This window comes from Scyliorhinus torazame, chromosome 10 (genome assembly GCF_047496885.1).
Source record: "Scyliorhinus torazame isolate Kashiwa2021f chromosome 10, sScyTor2.1, whole genome shotgun sequence".
In the NCBI taxonomy this organism is placed as follows: domain Eukaryota; kingdom Metazoa; phylum Chordata; class Chondrichthyes; order Carcharhiniformes; family Scyliorhinidae; genus Scyliorhinus; species Scyliorhinus torazame.
This window is the reverse complement of record NC_092716.1, coordinates 81,315,190-81,335,318: the sequence shown is the minus strand read 5'-3', so window position 1 is coordinate 81,335,318 and position 20,129 is coordinate 81,315,190. Positions and strand designations below refer to the sequence as shown.

Below are 20,129 nucleotides of genomic sequence, written 5' to 3'. Positions count from 1 at the left end.
AGTGAGGTCATGGCACATGAATTAGCTGATGTTGTGTGCTGCAGATCATGTCAGGAGGAGGGGGGTGGTGGCAAACACTCACTCCTAGAATGTAGCAACCTCCCTCATTTTAAGACAAAAACCCAATCCTGTCAGATAGACACTATTTAACCCTCCCACCCTCTCGTTCTCATACTCAAGAATACTCTAGCTCTGTTGCTGGTTGGAGGATGACTGTTTTCATCCTTCGGTCTGTGCAGTGCTAAGTCGGTCTCAGTCATGTTAACAACAGGAATGTTGGGAAAGAGAGGCGAGACCAGAAAACTCAGCCCAGCTTCCTGCTACCGAATGCCAGTGACAGACAGTCAGTTTAGGTCAGGGAAGGCCAGCCTCAGGAAAAGCTGTGGTGCCTTCGCAGCCACATAGTCGACTGATGCCGATTGTCAGAGTCGCACATGAACCTGAAGGATGGATACTGGGAATCCACGAGATGGAGAAGATGCCGCAGTAGCTTGGATGAGTCTCAGTGGATGCGCTCAGTGGAAGGTGGTGGGAGATGATGCTAGGCAAGTGACAGGAGGCGATCTTCATGATGATGAAAGTATGGGGTCAGAGATTTGAAGAGGTCACCAAGGCTACAAGTCTTGTTCAGCCTGAGCCAGGGGCTGGGGAAGGGATGGCGGTGTTTCTTTGTAAGGGTTTTGGGCTGCGGGTTGAAAGCAATGGTTTCAATCTTTTTCTAACGGGCTGCACAATGGTTAACACTTCACAGCACCAAGGACTCGGGTTCAATTCCAGCCTTGGCTGACTGTCTGTGTTGACTTTGCACTTCCTACCTGTGTCTGCGTGGGGTTCCTCCAGGTGCTCTAGCTTCCTCCCAGTCGAAAGAAGTGCAGATTAGGTGGATTAACCATGCTAAGATTGATTGATTGATTGATTGATTGATTGATTGATTGATTGATTTGATTTTGATTTTATTGTCACATGTACCTAAGTACATGCCGAGGAACGTACACAGTACGTACATAGTAGACAAAAGAATAATCAACAGAGAACATTGACAAATGGTACATCGACAAACAGTGATTGGTTACAGTGCAGAACAAGGGGCCAAACAAAGCAAATACATGAGCAAGAGCAGCATAGGGCGTCATGAATAATGTTCTTACAGGGAACAGATCAGTCCGAGGGGGAGTCATTGAGGAGTCTTGTAGCTGTGGGGAAGAAGCTGTTCCTATGCCTGGATATGCGGGTCTTCAGACTTCTGTACCTTCTGCCTGATGGAAGGGTCTGGAAGAAGGTAATGCTTGGGTGGGAGGGGTCTCTGATAATGCTGTCTGCCTTCCTGAGGCAGCGGGAGGTGTATACAGAATCAATGTGGGGGTGGCAAGCTTGTGTGATGCGTTGGGCTGAGTTCACCACACTCTGCAGTTTCTTGCGATCTTGGACCCAGCAGTTGCCATACCAGGCTGTGATGCAGCTGGACAGGATGCTCTCTATGTAGAAGTTTGTTCTAATTTTCCTCTTAGTGTCCAAATTTCCTTACTGTCCAAAGATGTGCCAGTTAGGTGGGGTTTCGGGGATAGGATGCGGGAGTGGGCCTAGGTAAGGTACTATTTTAGAGGGTCAGTGCAGACTTGATGGGGCCAAATGGCCTCTTTCTGCACTATAGGAATTCTATGGTTCTAACATTCAGCTCGGGGAACCATCTTTAATTCTCTCCTGGGTTTTGGAGGAGAGGTTGGCACTGTTGTCATGATAGCTTACTGGGTGGTATATGCCATCTCTGACAAATCCAGGCCTGCGCCAGTGTGAAAGCCTTCCTGGAAAAACATAGCACAATTCCTTTCAACCTCCCCTCGGATGTTGGTAATATGAAAATTAAGCTTCATTGTGTCTAGGCAATTCCTATGACATCATGAGGTCAAATCTAATAACTGTAGAAAAATGTGTGCGATTGTGAAGCGGACTCACCATAGTAACTAAACCTTTGAAGACTGAATGTTTAAATATGATTTATTGATGAATAACTATTGAACCTGATGAAAAGTCGTGGAAATAAATAAATAAAAACACTTCCATTAATATAGCATCTTTTGACATCCTTAGGATGTCTCAAAGCCTGTTACAGTGAGCACAATGCTCATCATTGTAATGTAGGGAAATGCAGCAACATATTTGTGTAAACTAGGTCTGATAGATATTCATGAAGTAAGTGGCCATATATTTGGTTCTGGTGATGTTGATTTGAGGGATAAAATATTGGCCAGAACACCATGAGAATTCCTTTATTATTCTTTCAATAGTGCCATGTCTTGGACTTTGGGTGTTGTAGTGATGGAACTCCAGTTACGCAAGATGTCTTTTAATTTGTGAAAAACCAATAACTCTTTGAAAGTGACTGGATTTTGATGGCCTTCAACATTTGTGGGTTTGTTTTCTCACTGTTGGGGCTGATGAGTGTGTTTACTTCAGCTACATCAATATCATACAGTTTCTTGATGGCCTATTTTATCTGATGTTCATTTGCTTTGATGTCACCAATGAAAACTAAGGTATTGTTGTCCTCGGTTTTCTTCATCGCAGACTTGGTGGTCAGAGGCAACTTAATGATAGCATAATGGTCCAATTTGTTCCTCCTGGGAGCACTCTTTCCGGGTACTTGGGTTCTCCCTCAGTTGGAGTGTCTTTGATCTCCTGAAGGAAGGCGTTATCCTTATTTTCTCTGCCTGTGACTATCCTGGTTGGGCCACTGTCTGTGCGGAGTCTGCATGTTCTCCCCATGTCTGCGTGGGTTTCCTCCAACTAGTCCCGAAAGACGCGCTGTAAGGTTAGGTAATTTGGACATTCTGAATTCTCCCTCTGTGTACCCGAACGGGCGCCAGAATGTGGCGACTAGGGGCTTTCCACAGTAACTTCATTGCAGTGTTAATGTAAGCCTACTTGTGACAATAAAGATTATTATTATTATTGAATTCCCTTCAAAATGGCTTTCTTTGCTCTTAAGGCCTAAGATTTAGCCTTGATCTTGACAGGGGCAGCATCCTTCTTCCCTTCAGAGCCATCTTAGACAAAGAGCTTCTTCCACCTTTGCTAAAGAATTTCTGGAATATTAACATTGTGCAACCAAGTGTGACAATCACATGGGGTAAGGATTGCGGCAGCAAATGAACTGAGGTGGGGTCGGAGGTGGGCGATGTTACACAGGTGGAAATGGATGGAGGAAGACATGCTGTTGGAAGTCTATCTATGTGCTAAGTGGAATTGCCTCAATTGATAATGATCCAATGGCCTCGCTGCACCCAAAAAATAGTGCACTGTGGCGCAGCGTGGCCTTTAAAAGTTGGGAGAACCAGCTCCCGGAATCTACCCGGTTCGCAACGCCTCGCGAGATCCAACATGATCTTGCGAGACATTGTGATGTAAATCCCACCCATTGTGGGCGTGATCAATTTTTGGTAAATCTGAATATTCGCGCGAGACATTTGTCTCACTCTAATATGCAGATTCCTGAGGCTTTGGGATTCATCCCTTCACCTGGAGACCTTGGGTGAGCACCGTTCAGCACTGGTCCCCACAAACAGGGACCAGAAGCAACAGCACACCTGGGCGTCTCCCAGGGGATCGGAGGCCCCCAGCTGCATGCCCTGTCACTGCTGGTGCCCTCTGGCAGTGCCACCTGATTGCCAGCCAGGCACTGTCAAGGTGTCTAGGTGATATTGCCAGCTAGCATGGGCACTGCCAGGTTGGCACTGACAAGGTGCCAAGCTGGCATTTATGCACATGTGTTTGATCGGGCAGGTGATACCCTGCATGGGTTTTTTTTTTTGGGGGGGGGGGCGGCTGGGGCTGGGGGCCCTCCCAAAGTGAGTTTGGGCTGGGGAAGCGGGGGGGGGGGGGGGGGGGGGGATTGTCGAGCATTGCTTCAGGAGCGAGCGGAGCTTCCCACGGGGCTATGTACGGCCTTGGCTGCGCATTCCCTGCCGAGGCCCCTTTATACAATGCGAGTCGCTCCGAGTGCTGGGAAACACATGGCTAAACGTGTTCGCTATGGGACTTTGTACCCATGTAGTTGAATTGACCCGAGATGTTTTTTCACCAACCAGAAAACAGGATGAATCTAAAATATGGTAAATTCCATATTGGAGAAAGTTCCTCAAATTTCAATTTGTATTCCCACTTTTACTGACCCAGGTTTTAATTGTGCAATAGAATTCCGGATGTTTGAAGCTGGAATACCCATGAGTCATGCAAATGGCACTTCCTGCTTCTGGGAAGGTTAACAGCCGCATATTGCCAAATCCAGCAGGAGTGGCAATGGGGAGTTTTTGTTTAGGTCAACGGTTTACTCAGTCTCTGCACCACTCTTGTGGGTGGACCAAGTAGCAAATAATTACGGCAGGAAGTCATTGTTCAGGACAAAGCCAGACTTGAACCCATATATGAAAGCACAGATTCCAAAGTGGATGAAAACTGCTGTGTTAAAATCCACATTGCAAACGGGTATATATTTCGGAGACGGAGTAGTTGTGAAGTCCTGGACTTGTACAGGTCTTACTACTGCCTTGCCTTTAACCAGTTAAAGCGTTTCTGTTATGGAATGCAGGCAGCTTAGGGAGCATATGAAATGAGTTACTTTTTATTTTCCAATTTTACTCTCGGCCAAAAGATGCATGGTGGCTTTTACAGTGCAGCGTGCATGGGCAGCATTTCATTACTTCGTCCAAGACGTGTGATCAGCTGGTCATTTTCCCGTGTGAAGTATTGCAGCTGAATGCACAATCCCGTCCTCATCTAAGGTCCATTTGTTCTAGCAGAGGGCAGCGGATTGAGATGAGAAGTGGGATTCCTGGTTTTATTTTCCCACGCTAAATCCGGGGACAGTTAGGCCAGTGGTCGTGCTTTCGATGTGGGATCCTCTTGAGGTCAGCTTCACAGCGCAGGGACCTTCCTAGACTGTACGGCTTGATATAAAATCATTGAGCCATTGGAAGACCATCTCTCATTGTCAGCTTGGTTCAGTTGTTCGTACTCTTATCTCGGAAGCAAATATGAATTTGATCTATTACCATAATCTAGGATAATGATGTGGTACATTATTGTGCTGCACTGTCCTTCAGATAAGACATTAAAGCAAGGAATCATCTGTCTGCTTTGTTGGCTTGAATCAATGTTATGTGTCCCACGACACTGTTGGAAGAAAGGCAAGAAGTTTCCCCAGTGTTGTCAAGCTGGGTCTTGCATCCGATACCACTGCAAAGGAAGAGATTAAAAGGCCATTCATCTCGTTGCTGTTGAAAGAAAGAAAGAAAGAGAGTGCAAAATAACTCTGATTTATATAGTGACTTTCACAACTTCAAGACATCCCAAATAGCTGCCCTCTTAGCAACAACAGCAGTAACTTATGGTAATGAAGTACCTTTTAATGTAGGAAATATCCCCACTTCAAAAGGAATTCTTTTGTATGGAGCATTGAGAAGTTTCTTTTTTGTGAGGAACATACTATAAATGTAAGCATTGTCACTGAGATTTCTGTAGTGCCCTTTTTATTCAATGAGGGCAGTACTTTATTTCCGATTAAGCTAGGCCTGAGGAGATGAAAAGCCTCTTATTACTATAGTACCGGACACTGCACACACACACTGACCCATATTATCAGCAGATGCACCTCCACTGCTCTCAGAATATCCACAGGAAAGGAGGCGGAGGAAACTCCGGTGGAGGAGCTTAAGGGCAAGTGGGAGGACGAGCTAGGAGGAGAGATAGAGGCGGGTCTATGGGTGGATGCCCTAAGCAGGGTTAATACCTCCTCATCATGTGCAGGCTCAGCCTGATACAATTTAAGGTAGTCCACCGGGCACACATGAAAGTGGCTAGGATGAGCAACTTTTTCAGGGTTGAGGATAGGTGTGCGAGGTGCGCGGGAAGCCCAGCAAATCATGTCCACATGTTTTGGGCATGCCCGAAGCTGAGAGGGTTTTGGCAGGGTTTTGCTAAGGCAATGTCCACGGTGCTAAAAACACGGGTGGTGCCGAGTCCGGAGGTAGCGATCTATGGAGTGTCGGAAGAGCCGGGAGTTCAGGGGGCGAAAGATGCTGACGTCTTTTAAAAAAATAAATTTAGAGTACCCAATTCATTTTTTCCAATTAAGGGGCAATTTAGCGTGGCCAATCCACCTAACCTGCACATCTTTGGCTTGTGGGGGCGAAACCCACGCAAACGGGGAGAATGTGCAAACTCCACACGGACAGTGACCCAGAGCCGGGATCGAACCTGGGACCTCGGCACCGTGAGGCTGCAGGGCTAACCCACTGCGCCACCGTGCTGCCCTCAAAATAAGCTGACGTCTTGGCCTTTGCCTCTCTGGTAACCCGAGACGGATCTTGTTAATGTGGAGGGACTCGTAGCCCCCGAGTGTAGAGACCTGGGTTAGTGACATAAAGTTCGCCTTAAGAGGGTCAATGGTCGGGTTCACCCGGAGGTGGCAGCCGTTCGTCGACTTTCTCGGGGAAAATTAAAATGCCAGCAGATGTAGTATTCCAAGGGGGGAGGGGGCCGGATTGTTGTTGTATGGTTGGGGTGTGTGAAGATTGAGATGGGGGGGGGGAAATGTTTATTATACCATGTTGATGTCATTGTCTACGTTATTTTTATACAAATTTTCAGATACAAAATAAAAGAATGTCCACAGGAAAATCTGTTAAAAACACATGGTTTGTTTTTTGGCAGAGCATGCACCACAGTATAGACAGAATAATGAATATCTGAGGTGAGTTACAATAATTTCACTCAGGTTTTCAGCTCCCATTCATACACTGCTCCCACTTTGTCCTCCTGGTTTATAACATTCAGAACTTTTGATTTGAATGACTGCTCGGTGTCAGCAATTCATTTTCCTGGACGGTTATTGTTTTAAGTGAAACCCTTTCTCCCCCGGTGCAAGATACTTTTCACCGAGACGCAGAGTTTTTGTGGCAGGGCCAGAAATTTAGAAATTGGTATGGTTTTAACATGTTGATAGATCTGTGACAGAACACCACTTACTGCCCTACCAGGTATAGTAAGTAACACTTTCAAGTTGGGCTCATGCTGTTATTGTAGAACCATGCATGTTAACGGTTTGAAATTCATTAATCTTCAATTAATTCATTAATCTTCAAGAAATTAGCTCAGTGCTTCGCGGATGGAAGAATTTGATGCGACTGGTAATGTTTTTGTAAGAAATATTGCACAGCACGATTGTTAAGCTCCAATATAGTAAGAATGAGGAAACAAGTCTTGACTTTGTGAACTCCCAAGTTTATTGTGTTCAGTAATCACTTCTCCAACAAGAAAACAGTGCCACCTGTATCCCTTTTATATATTGGTACAGTCTATTAAACAATAAGTGCAATCTGTTAAACAATTAAAAGCCCAATTCCAACTTAAATACTCGGGACCATTAACTGTTCCCTAAGAACGATTTTCACCCACCTCTAGTGGGGACTAGTTTGGACTGAAAATGTGACTTGTTAGGACATCTTCTCTGCCCTCATAACCCACTTGACCCATTAAAGTGGTTATCTGGTAAATAACTTTTAAATATTCAATTTTAATGTTTCTTCTACTAATTATCAGACAACATAACTGTTATAAACAGAATGGATAAGTAATTCTTTTAGTTCCCAGAGGTTTTAAATAATCACAGTTTTAAACTCTGATGTTGGAACATCATCAAATGTACTCTCAGGTCACACCATGTGTTGCCAACTGGTACATTGTTAGTTTGATATGCAGTAGTGAGTAATGTGGCACTCTGGATATTTATGTATAAAAACATAGAAAATAGAAGCAGAGGAGACTATTCGGCCCTTTGAGCCTGCTCCGCCATTCATTTATGACCATAACTAATCATCAAGTTCAATATCTGATCTTGCCTCAGCAACCCCCCCCCCCCCCCCCCCCCCCCCCCCCAAAATCCCTTTAGCCCCAAGAGCTATATCTAATTCCTCCTTGAAATTAATTACACAATGCTTTGGCCTCAACTACTTTCTGTGGTAGCGAATTCCACAGATTCACCACTCTCTGGGTGAGGACATTTCTCCTCACCTCAGTCCTAAGAGGTTTACTTACCCCTTATCCTCAAACTATGACACTAGTTCTGGACTCCCCCACCATCGGGAACATTCTTCCTGAATCTACGCTGTCTAATCCGGTTAGAATTTTGTAAGTTTCTATGATATCCCCTCTCACTCTTCTGAACTCCAATGAATATAATTCGAACTAGCCGAGTCTCTCCTCATATGACAGTCCTGCCATCCCAGGAATCAGCCTGGTAAACCTTCGCTGCACCCTCTCCTGAGCAAAAACATCCTTCCTCAGCCAAGGACACCAACGCTGCACACAATACTCCAGGTGTGGCCTCACCAATGCTCTATACATAGATGTAACATATAGTTCTTAAACCATAATGGAATAATATAACCATATAACAGCACAAGGGCTAATTTTGCCCTTGGGGTGTCAAGAGGTGAGCTGGATCAGAATATTGACATTTCCTGGCCTGGGCTGTGCACAAAGTGCCCTCCCACGTGCAGGTCTTCCATGTTCCCCAGGCGCAAAGAAGGAAAAGCTAGTGATTCGAAACAAACTTGTTGGATTTTAACCTGGTGTTGTAAGACTTCTTATTACGTTTAATCTGCCCCGCCGCGCTTGATCTGCCCCGCCCTGCTTGATCTGCCCCGCCCTGCTTGATCTGCCCCGCCGCGCTTGATCTGCCCCGCCCTGCTTGATCTGCCCCGCCCTGCTTGATCTGCCCCGCCGCGCTTGATCTGCCCCGCCGCGCTTGATCTGCCCCGCCGCGCTTGATCTGCCCCGCCGCGCTTGATCTGCCCCGCCGCGCTTGATCTGCCCCGCCGCGCTTGATCTGCCCCGCCGCGCTTGATCTGCCCCGCCCTGCTTGATCTGCCCCGCCCTGCTTGATCTGCCCCGCCCTGCTTGATCTGCCCCGCCGCGCTTGATCTGCCCCGCCGCGCTTGATCTGCCCCGCTGCGCTTGATCTGCCCCGCCGCGCTTGATCTGCCCCGCCGCGCTTGATCTGCCCCGCCGCGCTTGATCTGCCCCGCCGCGCTTGATCTGCCCCGCCGCGCTTGATCTGCCCCGCCGCGCTTGATCTGCCCCGCCGCGCTTGATCTGCCCCGCTGCGCTTGATCTGCCCCGCCGCGCTTGATCTGCCCCGCTGCGCTTGATCTGCCCCGCCGCGCTTGATCTGCCCCGCCGCGCTTGATCTGCCCCGCCGCGCTTGATCTGCCCCGCCGCGCTTGATCTGCCCCGCCGCGCTTGATCTGCCCCGCCGCGCTTGATCTGCCCCGCCGCGCTTGATCTGCCCCGCTGCGCTTGATCTGCCCCGCCGCGCTTGATCTGCCCCGCTGCGCTTGATCTGCCCCGCCGCGCTTGATCTGCCCCGCCGCGCTTGATCTGCCCCGCCGCGCTTGATCTGCCCCGCCGCGCTTGATCTGCCCCGCCGCGCTTGATCTGCCCCGCCGCGCTTGATCTGCCCCGCCGCGCTTGATCTGCCCCGCCGCGCTTGATCTGCCCCGCCGCGCTTGATCTGCCCCGCCGCGCTTGATCTGCCCCGCCGCGCTTGATCTGCCCCGCCGCGCTTGATCTGCCCCGCCGCGCTTGATCTGCCCCGCCGCGCTTGATCTGCCCCGCCGCGCTTGATCTGCCCCGCTGCGCTTGATCTGCCCCGCCGCGCTTGATCTGCCCCGCCGCGCTTGATCTGCCCCGCCGCGCTTGATCTGCCCCGCCGCGCTTGATCTGCCCCGCCGCGCTTGATCTGCCCCGCCGCGCTTGATCTGCCCCGCCGCGCTTGATCTGCCCCGCCGCGCTTGATCTGCCCCGCCGCGCTTGATCTGCCCCGCCGCGCTTGATCTGCCCCGCCGCGCTTGATCTGCCCCGCTGCGCTTGATCTGCCCCGCCGCGCTTGATCTGCCCCGCTGCGCTTGATCTGCCCCGCCGCGCTTGATCTGCCCCGCCGCGCTTGATCTGCCCCGCTGCGCTTGATCTGCCCCGCCGCGCTTGATCTGCCCCGCCGCGCTTGATCTGCCCCGCCGCGCTTGATCTGCCCCGCCGCGCTTGATCTGCCCCGCCGCGCTTGATCTGCCCCGCCGCGCTTGATCTGCCCCGCCGCGCTTGATCTGCCCCGCCGCGCTTGATCTGCCCCGCCGCGCTTGATCTGCCCCGCCGCGCTTGATCTGCCCCGCCGCGCTTGATCTGCCCCGCCGCGCTTGATCTGCCCCGCCGCGCTTGATCTGCCCCGCCGCGCTTGATCTGCCCCGCCGCGCTTGATCTGCCCCGCCGCGCTTGATCTGCCCCGCCGCGCTTGATCTGCCCCGCCGCGCTTGATCTGCCCTGCCACGCTTGATCCACGTGGATTTTGATCTTCACCTGTGAGGTGCACCAACGTATTTGTGTGAATGACTCTCATACCACAAACCAACGCCCAGATAATTGGTATTGAATAGTTCCTACAGAGCTTTTGCATTTGAACGTTTCATTGATTTCATGGAACTTTATGTTTTTTTATACATATGAATATATATTCAAACGAATATACATTCAAACAAAGGGTGAAAAATAGATCCTGGGGAGTATGGTCTCTGGTAGAAAGTCCGCAATCTTATAACTGGGTCCATTTATTCCATAGTACAAATTTCCTCACACTTACAAATATGTTGTGAAAGTGTTCAAGCATATGGACACTCAGTTTATCATCAACCTTTAGGGTGAAAGGGCTGATTTTGAAGGAAGAAAATTAGACATCTATACTTTGGTAGATGGATGGTCAGTGTTTGGGTTTTGAAATGTAATAAGTCTGCTTGGCACATCTGGCTTGCCATAGTCATGTGGTTATGCCTCTCACTTAGATGAGGCACTGATGAAGACTGCTGTCCTTGTACATGAAACAGTCAATAAAAGGAAAAGTGTTGTGACAAAACTGAGGTTAATAAGTCTTAAAAGGAACCTTGTATTCATGAATAAAGAAATTTTGGAAAATTAGAAGATAAAAGTAATAAATCACAGCGAGTTCTGCTGTGTGGCATATTTCAAGAATTTTATCATCAGACGTTGACAGCTGACATATTCTGCGGGCAGAAAATGTATGTTTAATAAAAATAAATTTAGAGTACCCAATTAATTTTTTCCAATTAAGCGGCAATTTAGCATGGTCAGTCCACCTACCCTGCACATGTTTGAGTTGTGGGGACGAAACCCACGCAAACATGCGGAGAATGTGCAACTCCACACGGACAGTGACCCAGAGCCGGGATCGAACCTGGGATCTCGGCACTGCGAGGCAGCAGCACCACTGCGCCACCGTGTTGCCCCAGAAGATGAATGTTTGGTCTGGAAAACAACATGATGAAAGTTGGGTGCTCCTTGCTTTAGATTTGCTTTTCTCCACAGACGAGTCCCTCCAAACATGTCCTTCCCATATCAGGCAGGCCAGATTCTCAAGAGTCTCTCCGAAGCGGTCATCACTGGTGTCCAAAAACTATAGCACTGACTGTAGGCCCCAATATCCTCTCTCTGGAATGGAACACCTTGGGATTGCGTAGTGTTAGTAAAATAAAGGTTGTTTCGTGGGAGTTTTGTTTGTATTGGTAATCATTAGAAATAATGTATAGTTTTAAGTGGGCTTAATTTAATGTTTGGGTGCCTGAAGTGTAAACCTTATAGTTAGAGTCATTCTGGACAAAGATGTTTGTATGTATGAGGGTTGCTTAATTTCCAACTGTGTCTCTGCTGTGCTTAGAGAGGGCTCTCTCGAGAACAATAACTAAAAGGCATAAGCACGTGTGTGTTGCTTAGCAACTGGGGTCTTGTAAGATAGAGAAACATTTAAGTTTTAGTTCAACTAATTTGATTGCAGTTGGAGATAGGTAGTGCGAGATAAGGCAGCTCTCATACCTCTGCTGGAAGCAGTTGGTTTTGAAGGCTTTGCTAGAAGAAAAGCCGAGCCATGGAGTAATGGTTAAGAAAACAAGTGAAGAGATCTGAAGAACAGCTAATTAAGGAAAACATAAAAATGAAGAGAGGTTTCCAAGAAGTCTGAGATTAAAAATACTAGAACAGACAGACCAAGCTGAGAGGAGCTGAAGAATGATATCTGAAGTGATTTTCAGGTTTGAGAGATTTTACTACAGCCTGTGAAACATGAGTTGAAATAACTGCGGAAACTGGTGGCTGGATCTTGGAGTTTGTGTAAAAGCAATCCAGACAAAGGGAACCTAAAAGGGGATGGTGTAAAATCCTGGACTGGATTGACTGTTAAAAATTGAGCAGAAGTTTGAGTTAAAATTTGTAAGCCAGGACTGGATTTCAGAAGGCTAACCACTAAAACAAAGCATTATTATGAGAGAAAAATTTTGTAGTGGATCGAGGTGCCTGTCCCTTTAAGACAGCACAGCAGAGTAGGGTCACCTGGCTCTGGGGACCAATGGGGACTGAGTGTGAGTGATCACCCCAGAGACGGAGTCTCCTCCTGAGCGGAATACATTGGGGAGCCATGTAGTGAAGATGTAAGCTCTGCATTGCTCCAGCAGCTTCTGGACTATTGTCCCTTGCAATCAATAAACTTTGTTTTTTCGCACGAAGGGCAGACACAGCCAGAGAATCTTGCCCATTAACTTGGATTAAGAGCGGAGTGTGTATTTGTCCAGTCACCTTGTATGCTTAAAGGGACTTTGTGTTAATGAGACCATTGTAGATTGAGATTTATTTTGTAATCCATGTTAATCCTGTAATTATTAAGGTAAGGAGGGCAGCATAGTGTTTAGCACTATGGCTTCACAGCGTTAGGGTCTCAGGTTCGATTCCAACTTGGGTCACTGTCTGTGCGGAGTCTGCGCGTTCTCCCTGTGTCTGCGTGGATTTCCTCTGGGTGCTCTGGTTTCCTCCCACAGTCCAAAGATGTGCAGGTTAGGTGAATTGGCCATGATAAATTGCCCTTAGGTTAGATGAGGTTACTGGGTTACGGGGATAGGGTGGAGGTGTGGGCTTAAGGAGGGTGCTCTTTCCAAGAGCCGGCGCAGACATGATGGACCGAATGGCCTCCTTCTGCACTGTAATTTCTATGGGTCTATGAGTCATAAAGCACATTGTATCATCCAATTTTTTCATGTTTAATCATTGTTGTTAAAGCTCATTAGCGGTCCTGTGTCTCTGTTCCTCCAAATTGTATATAAACAAAAAAGAACAGTTACGTTTTTTTATTGGGTTTTTGAACAAAGTATATTTACCGTTATGTACGCAGAAAAGAAATATATATATATATATATATATATAGAAGAGAAGGACACACAAACATACCCCCCAAAAAATAAATAAAATAAAAAATAAGATAGAATAACTGGTAGGGTATTGTGCACCAGCTCAACAGCAGCAACTCTGTACAACTGGCAAAATTATTTACAACACATAAGTAGGCAACTGTTTATGTGTGTGTGTGTGTGGGTGGGGGGGTGGGGGGGATGGAGACTGGGGAGGTAAATATACATTTGGGTGCCGGAGAAACAATTACATTGGGCAATACTCGAATGGGTTTGATATTGGTGTTGTCACTTGCTTCTCCCGGACGGATCTCGCTGCCGTTGTCGTCTCGCGCCCACCTCCACTTCAGCCGTTCCTCCCGTCTTTCGCCTGTTTCTCCTTGTTTTCTGTTCCTGGAGATGCCAAGTTTGCTATCGTATCCCGTGTCCTCCTTCCGGCTATCCTTTCCCTGCCCTCAAAGACCGCCACTGCAAATCTGGGGCAAGACCAGAACAAGTGGGCATGGTTGGCCGGGCCTCCTTGGCACCGTTCACATCTATCCTCCACCTCCAGGAAGAACCTACTCATACGAGTTCTTGTTAAGTGGGCTCTATGTACCACTTTTAGCTGCGTCAGGCTGAGCCTCGCACACGTGGATGTGGAGTTGACCCTGTGCAATGCTTCGCTCCAGAGTCCCCACCCTATTTCAATCCCCAGGTCCTCCTCCCATTTCTTTCTTGTTGCGTCCAGTACGGTGTCGGCCCTTTCTACCAGTCGGTCATACATGTTGCTACAGTTTACTTTATCTAGTATGCTTGCGTCCAGTAACTCTTCCAGTAATGTCTGTCGTGGCGGTTGTGAGTACGTCCTTGTCTCCTTTCGTAGGAAGTTTTTGAGTTGTAGATACCTTGGCTCGTTCCCCCTGGCTAGCTGGAATTTCTCTGTCAGTTCGTGCAGCGTTGCGATCCTGCCGTCCGTGTATAGGTCCCTGACTGTCAGTGTCCCTCCGTCCTGTCCCCACCTTTTGAAGGTGGCGTCAGTCAGCGCTGGTGTGAACCTATTGTTGTTGCAGATGGGAGCTTTGTCCGACATTTTGGTCAGGCCAAATTGCTGCCGTAGTTGGTTCCAGGACTGGAGGGTGGCTATCACCACCGGGCTGCTGGAGTGTATTTTGGGTGGGGATGAGTGCTGCCGTGGTGAGGGCCCGGAGGGAGGTCCCCATGCAGGAGGCCTCCTCCGCGTGCACTCACTCGGCTTCTAAGTTACGGCCTTTTGAGCCAATGTTACATTCTGGGATCTCCCGTCCAGGTATAACATCAACTGGGATCGAGGCAGTAGCACCACTTTACATAAATAAGCATTGAGAAAAGGACATTTACTTTTCCAGATCTTCGTCTACTTTAACTCTCCCAGGGTTTAATTTGAAGATCCAAATGTGTTACCTTTTCTGTCACCCTGGGAAATAGTTCAAACATTTCACTCTTTGTTCTTCCTAGTTTTTACAATAAGTACTTCTCACTAATTTTCATTTGTGCCTCTTGATCTAATTTCCAAACTAATTGAAATAATGACTTTTAGTGCCTTGAGGTGCTTTTCATTCTGACAAATACATAATAATAATAATAATCTTAGTGTCACAGTAGGCTTACATTAACACTGCAATGAAGTTACTGTGAAAATCCCCGAGTCGCCACATTCTGGTGCCTGTTTGGGTACACGGAGGGAGAATTCAGAATCTCCAATTAACCGAACAAGCATGTCTTTCGGGACTTGTGGGACGAAACTGGAGCACCTGGAGGAAACCCATGCAGATCTGGGGAGAACATACATACTCCACACACACAGTGACCCAAGCTGGAATGGAACCGGGGACCCTATTGCGGTGAAGCAACAGTGCTAACCACTATGCTACCGTGCTGTCCATATATATATTTCCTGTTATTTAATGTTTTAAACACTCATTTTTGCAAACTTTACTGTTCCACTTGATCAGACTTGTCGTCCAGCTCTACATCATTTCCAATGTATGTAGATCTTTTTTGGTGCAACAGACTGTGCATAATAGCAGAATGTAGTCTCCGTACATTGTAAAGTTTTAGTACAGCCTTTGTCCCAGTCTTTGGGTGCGATCCAACTAAAAAAGAAAATCTGTTCTGGGTGGGATTAGCGGGGTCGATTTCAGCGCTTGTAGTGCACTCTTTTTTTTTTAATAGCCGCAGCGAGGAACCCCCCCCCCCCCCCCCAACCACCACCATTACCACCCCAAGCTACACTCAGTGTAATTTCCTGCACTGATGAGCTCCAGGAAGCGGAGCTCTTCCACGCAGGAAGCGATCAGGACACCATTTTTAAATGGCATCCCAATGTCTCAAACCCTTCCCACCCCTTCCTCCGTGCAAACCCCAGAGCCCCCAACTCACCTACAAGGGGGTCATTATCCCCCCCGTGCCCCACTTCACTGTGGGCAAGGCACGAATGGACCTGATCCTGGTGCGGGTGGAATACCGCCTGTCATGTTGGCACTGCCAGCCTGGAACCCTGCCAGTGCCAGGCTGGCATTTGGTTGGTACAGCCAGAGTGCCACACTGACAGTGCCAAGATGGCATCAGCAGTGCCAGGGTGCCACCTTGCCCGGAGGCCGACCACCCGGGGCCTCCGGTCGCCTGGGAGACCCCCAGGTACCGCCTGGGAGACCCCCAGGTACCGCCTGGTCCCGTCTGTGGGGACCAGTATTGAACGGCGCCCAGCTGGGGTCTTCTCAGCGAGGCTGGTAGATGCCGAGTGACCGTTAGATCCAGTGTGAGCATGGCTAAGTGGGTTCTTCAGCCGCGCCAGATTGTGAGGCTTGACAACTGTCGGGATTCCCGGGGGAGGCCTCTCCTGGGAGCTGCCGACCACATTGCGCCCCAGCTCCGGCGGGACGCGGCCAGTCGATCACGCCCTTTATGTTTGCTTATTCATAGATTGCTAGAATTCCTACAGTGCAGAAGGAGGCCATTCAGCCCATCGGGTCTGTGCCGACCCTCTGAGAAAGCACTCCACCCAATAATCCCATTACGTAACCTACACACCTTTTTTTGGACAATAAGGGGCAATTTAGCATGGCCAATCCACCTAATCTGCGCATGTTTGAACTGTGGGAGGAAACCGGAGCACTCGGAGGAAACCCACGCAGGCACGGGGAGAATGTGCTTATTCAAATGTTTACCATACTGTTCTGAACACTGGGAGTGAAATATCTCCCTGAGATAACTTAGTCCATTCATTGAGTATTTAGACCTACATTTTTATTTTGGATAAATTAACTCAGCATATGGAGAGTTCTAAATGGAACAGTTTAAATTTTAGTCTGTAAATGGTGAGGGCAATACAATGGCACAGTGGTTATGAGCACTGCTGCATCACAGCCCCAGGACCCCAGGTTCGATTCCAACCTTGGGTGACTCTCTGTGTAGACTTTTCCCATTCTCTCGATGTCTGCGTGGGTTTCCTCCGGGTGCTATGGTTTCCTTGGTCAGTCCAAAGATGTGCAGGTTAGGTGGATTGGCCATGATAAATTGCCCCTTAGCATTCAAAAGGTGAGCAGGTGAGGTGGGGTCACAGGGAGAGGGTGAAGAAGTGCGTCGAGGTAGAGTGCCTTTTCTGGAGGGAGGGGGGGTGGGGGGTGCAGATCCAGTGGGCCTCCTCTTGCACAGTAGAATCTCTGTGGAAATTGAATTTATAAAACCTTGGGAGAAAGTTTTGCCCATTCGCAATTTGCAGCGAAGTGAAGTGTGATTATAAGGTCATGATTTCTCAATAAACCTTGAGAGAAATCCACCACTTTCGCTGCATTATAAATTCACAGATTAACACATTAAGCCAAGTACTTTATAAATTGATTCATGCCTGTACTTGAAATCTGGTTGAGAAAAATCTTTAACTGCAAAAGATATTTGGTGCAAAATAACTCCAGGTAATGTCTGATTCAGACGTGCTGTATTTAAGTGCGTTCTTTATGTACAGAATTAGAAATGAAAGACTCACCTAAAATTCTTTTCTTAATTTGTTTCAGAATGTGCTGGCAAAAGCCCTGTATGACAATGTGGCTGAATCGCCAGATGAACTCACGTTTCGCAAAGGGGATATCATGACTGTTTTGGAGCGTAACACGGGAGGTTTAGACGGATGGTGGCTCTGCTCTCTACATGGGCGACAAGGTATCGTACCTGGCAACCGCCTAAAGATCCTTGTGGGAATGTATGAGAAAAAACAGTCAAATTCCAGCCAAACGCAACAGGCCCCACAATCACCACTGCCTTACCAGCAACAAAATGCATACCAAATGCCACCCCCGTCTTCGCAGTATACAGCTATGCACCCTGTTTACCAGGGAGACAGTGTCTACATGATGCCCTCATCAAACAAAGTACAGCAGAATTTGTATCAGGTTCCTCCTTCACTACAGAACCAGTCAAACAAATACCCAGTTACTCCAACAAAATCGCAGCAACAGACCGTGTATCAGAAGACAACATCTCAATTGACCCAGTCCATGAATCCAACACAGGAGATTTACCAGGTGCCCCCATCTATGAACCAAGCCCAGGACATCTACCAGGTACCATCGAAGAGTCCACCTCAGGATATCTATCAGGTACCCCCATCTTTGGGTTCTGGGCAAGATATCTACCAAATACCTCCATCTGTGAATCCTGCCCAGGACATCTACCAAGTACCTCCATCCATGAATCCACCACAAGATATCTACCAGGTACCTCCTTCCCTGGAAAAGAGGAACTGGGAAGGAACAAAATCAGCGGGAAAGGTAGGTGAATTACACGCTGTCGGGCACCAGCTAATTGATTCTCCATGGCAACGCCTCTCCCAATCAGAGTCCACTTGCCAACCAATCAACACTCTCTTCTCATGAAGTATGAATTGTTGTTCCCTTTTACATTTAGTATCCATGCAAATTGTCCTGTTGAGTGCAAGATGAGAAGTTTCAGCAAAAAACTTGTAGAAACGTTACTTCAAACACATCAAACACAAAGTCAGTAGATAGTTATTAATTTTGATAATTCCATTTTATTGCATTGCTCACCTCAAACTTATTGCCTCCGGGGAAAATCTAGACCAATTAACCAAGCACAGAAACAGCAACCTTTAAAGGAGTTTGTAGAGTTAGGGTTCGGTCTCTTTAATTTTGGAACATTTGGAAAAAGTGCCCCCACCATAACAAGTAAGCCATTTAAAAGAACAATTTGCAATAAAAAATATAATTGAGGTTCTTCAGTTTATTCCTCTTTACCTCAATTGATTCACCTATGAAAGTGTTGGCAGTGGAGTAAAATGCCATAAGAGACAATTAAGGTATTTGGTTCATTTGAATTTGACCTGTTTAATGGGAATGGGGCCAGTTCGGTCAGATCGGTCAGATCCCATTGAAGACATTGTGGCATAAAATTGGGTGGGGTCAATACAATCTTCTGACCTGAACATGCCCCCACCTGAGCAGATTAGTCTAAAATGCTCCTCTTGGTTTTAATGGTTTTGCTCCATACTGTGTACAGTCCTAGCCTTTTAATCGTGACAGGCTTTTGAGAAGGTGCAGAAACCAGTGAAAATAATTTGGAGTATCAAGAATTAAAGTAAGGAAGGAAAGTTTTTTTTTTTTTTTTTGTTGCAAAAAGGACAATGTTTTGAGGTGATCTAGTTAGAGTTTTAAGATAATGACTGGAATGGATTAAATCACCCAAATTGTCTGGTGAAGGTGAGATTGTCAAATACCACATGTTAAAATGTGGAGAGTTAGTCATGTGCCATATAGCTTGATTCAGCTGGTAGCCCTCTTGGCTTTAAGGCAGAAAGTTGTATATTAAAGACCCACTTTGATTAAGAGAGGGGATGATGTCCTTTGATATAGCAGGGAATTCTGTCAGTATCTTGGCAAACATTTCTCACAGTCGGCTAACACTACTAAAAGTACCTCATTGCTATTTGTGTTACAATGCTGTGCACAAACTGGCTGCCACGTTTGTCTTTGTAACAGTTAGCGTACTTCTTTGTTTGTGAAATGCTTTTAGGCACTTCTTAAAGACAATATAATACATGATATATATGCACGTGTTCCTTGTTACGAAGTGGTCTTTATAGCTGTCAGGAGTCCGAAAGTATTTCAAGGCCAATCACGGGTGTGTGAACTGTAGTCACTGTTATAATGTAGAAAGCACATCTAGTAAATGTTAGTCAGGCCACAGGAATAATAATAATCTTTATCAGTGTCACAGTAGGCTCACATTAACATTGCAATGAAGTTACTGTGAAAATCCCCTAGTCGCCACACTCTGGCGCCTGTTCGGGTACACAGAGGGTGAATTCAGAATGCCCAATTCATCTAACAAGCATGTCTTTCGGGACTTGTGGGAGGAAACTGGAGCACCCGGAGGAAACCCACGCAGACACGGGGAGAATGTGTAGACTCCGCACAGACAGTGACCCAAGCCGGGAATCGAACCTGGGACTCTGGCGTTGTGAAGCAATGGTGCTAACCACTATGCTACCATACTGCCCTGAAGAACTTCCCTGCTCTTCTTTGAATCATGCTTTTGGCTATTTTACATATAAGCAAGGGAACAGAATTGTCCTCGGTATAATTCCCTTTGTCACCCGTGTCTACCTACATTGTATGCTCATCTGTCTGGAGTGGGACTCGAACCCATGACCTAATGACTCTGACAAGTGTGGCATCACTGAAGCAAAACTGACACTTTTCTGAAGGGAAGCCAAAGGAGGTGGAGCTGGGGAATAAGTTATTTTGAAAAACCTGAAGTAGGCAATATAAATAAGTTCAGGAGACAATTGGAAAAGGGATTGAA

General features: G+C 47.3%; 1 protein-coding gene across 6 annotated transcripts in view; it reads left to right on the top strand.

Annotated features, from left to right (window-relative positions):
* The window catches only part of bcar1 (BCAR1 scaffold protein, Cas family member), a 361,830-nt gene that overhangs the window by 230,357 nt on the left and 111,344 nt on the right, over window positions 1–20,129 (top strand). For 5 of the 6 annotated variants that reach the window (XM_072518297.1, XM_072518300.1, XM_072518301.1 and 2 more), the window contains exon 2: window positions 17,327–18,079. In XM_072518297.1, coding sequence (XP_072374398.1) covers window positions 17,327–18,079 — 753 coding nt within the window. Of the gene's footprint in view, window positions 1–6,728; window positions 6,749–17,326; window positions 18,080–20,129 lie in introns of those variants that run through there. The other variant, XM_072518299.1, reaches the window with a different exon arrangement.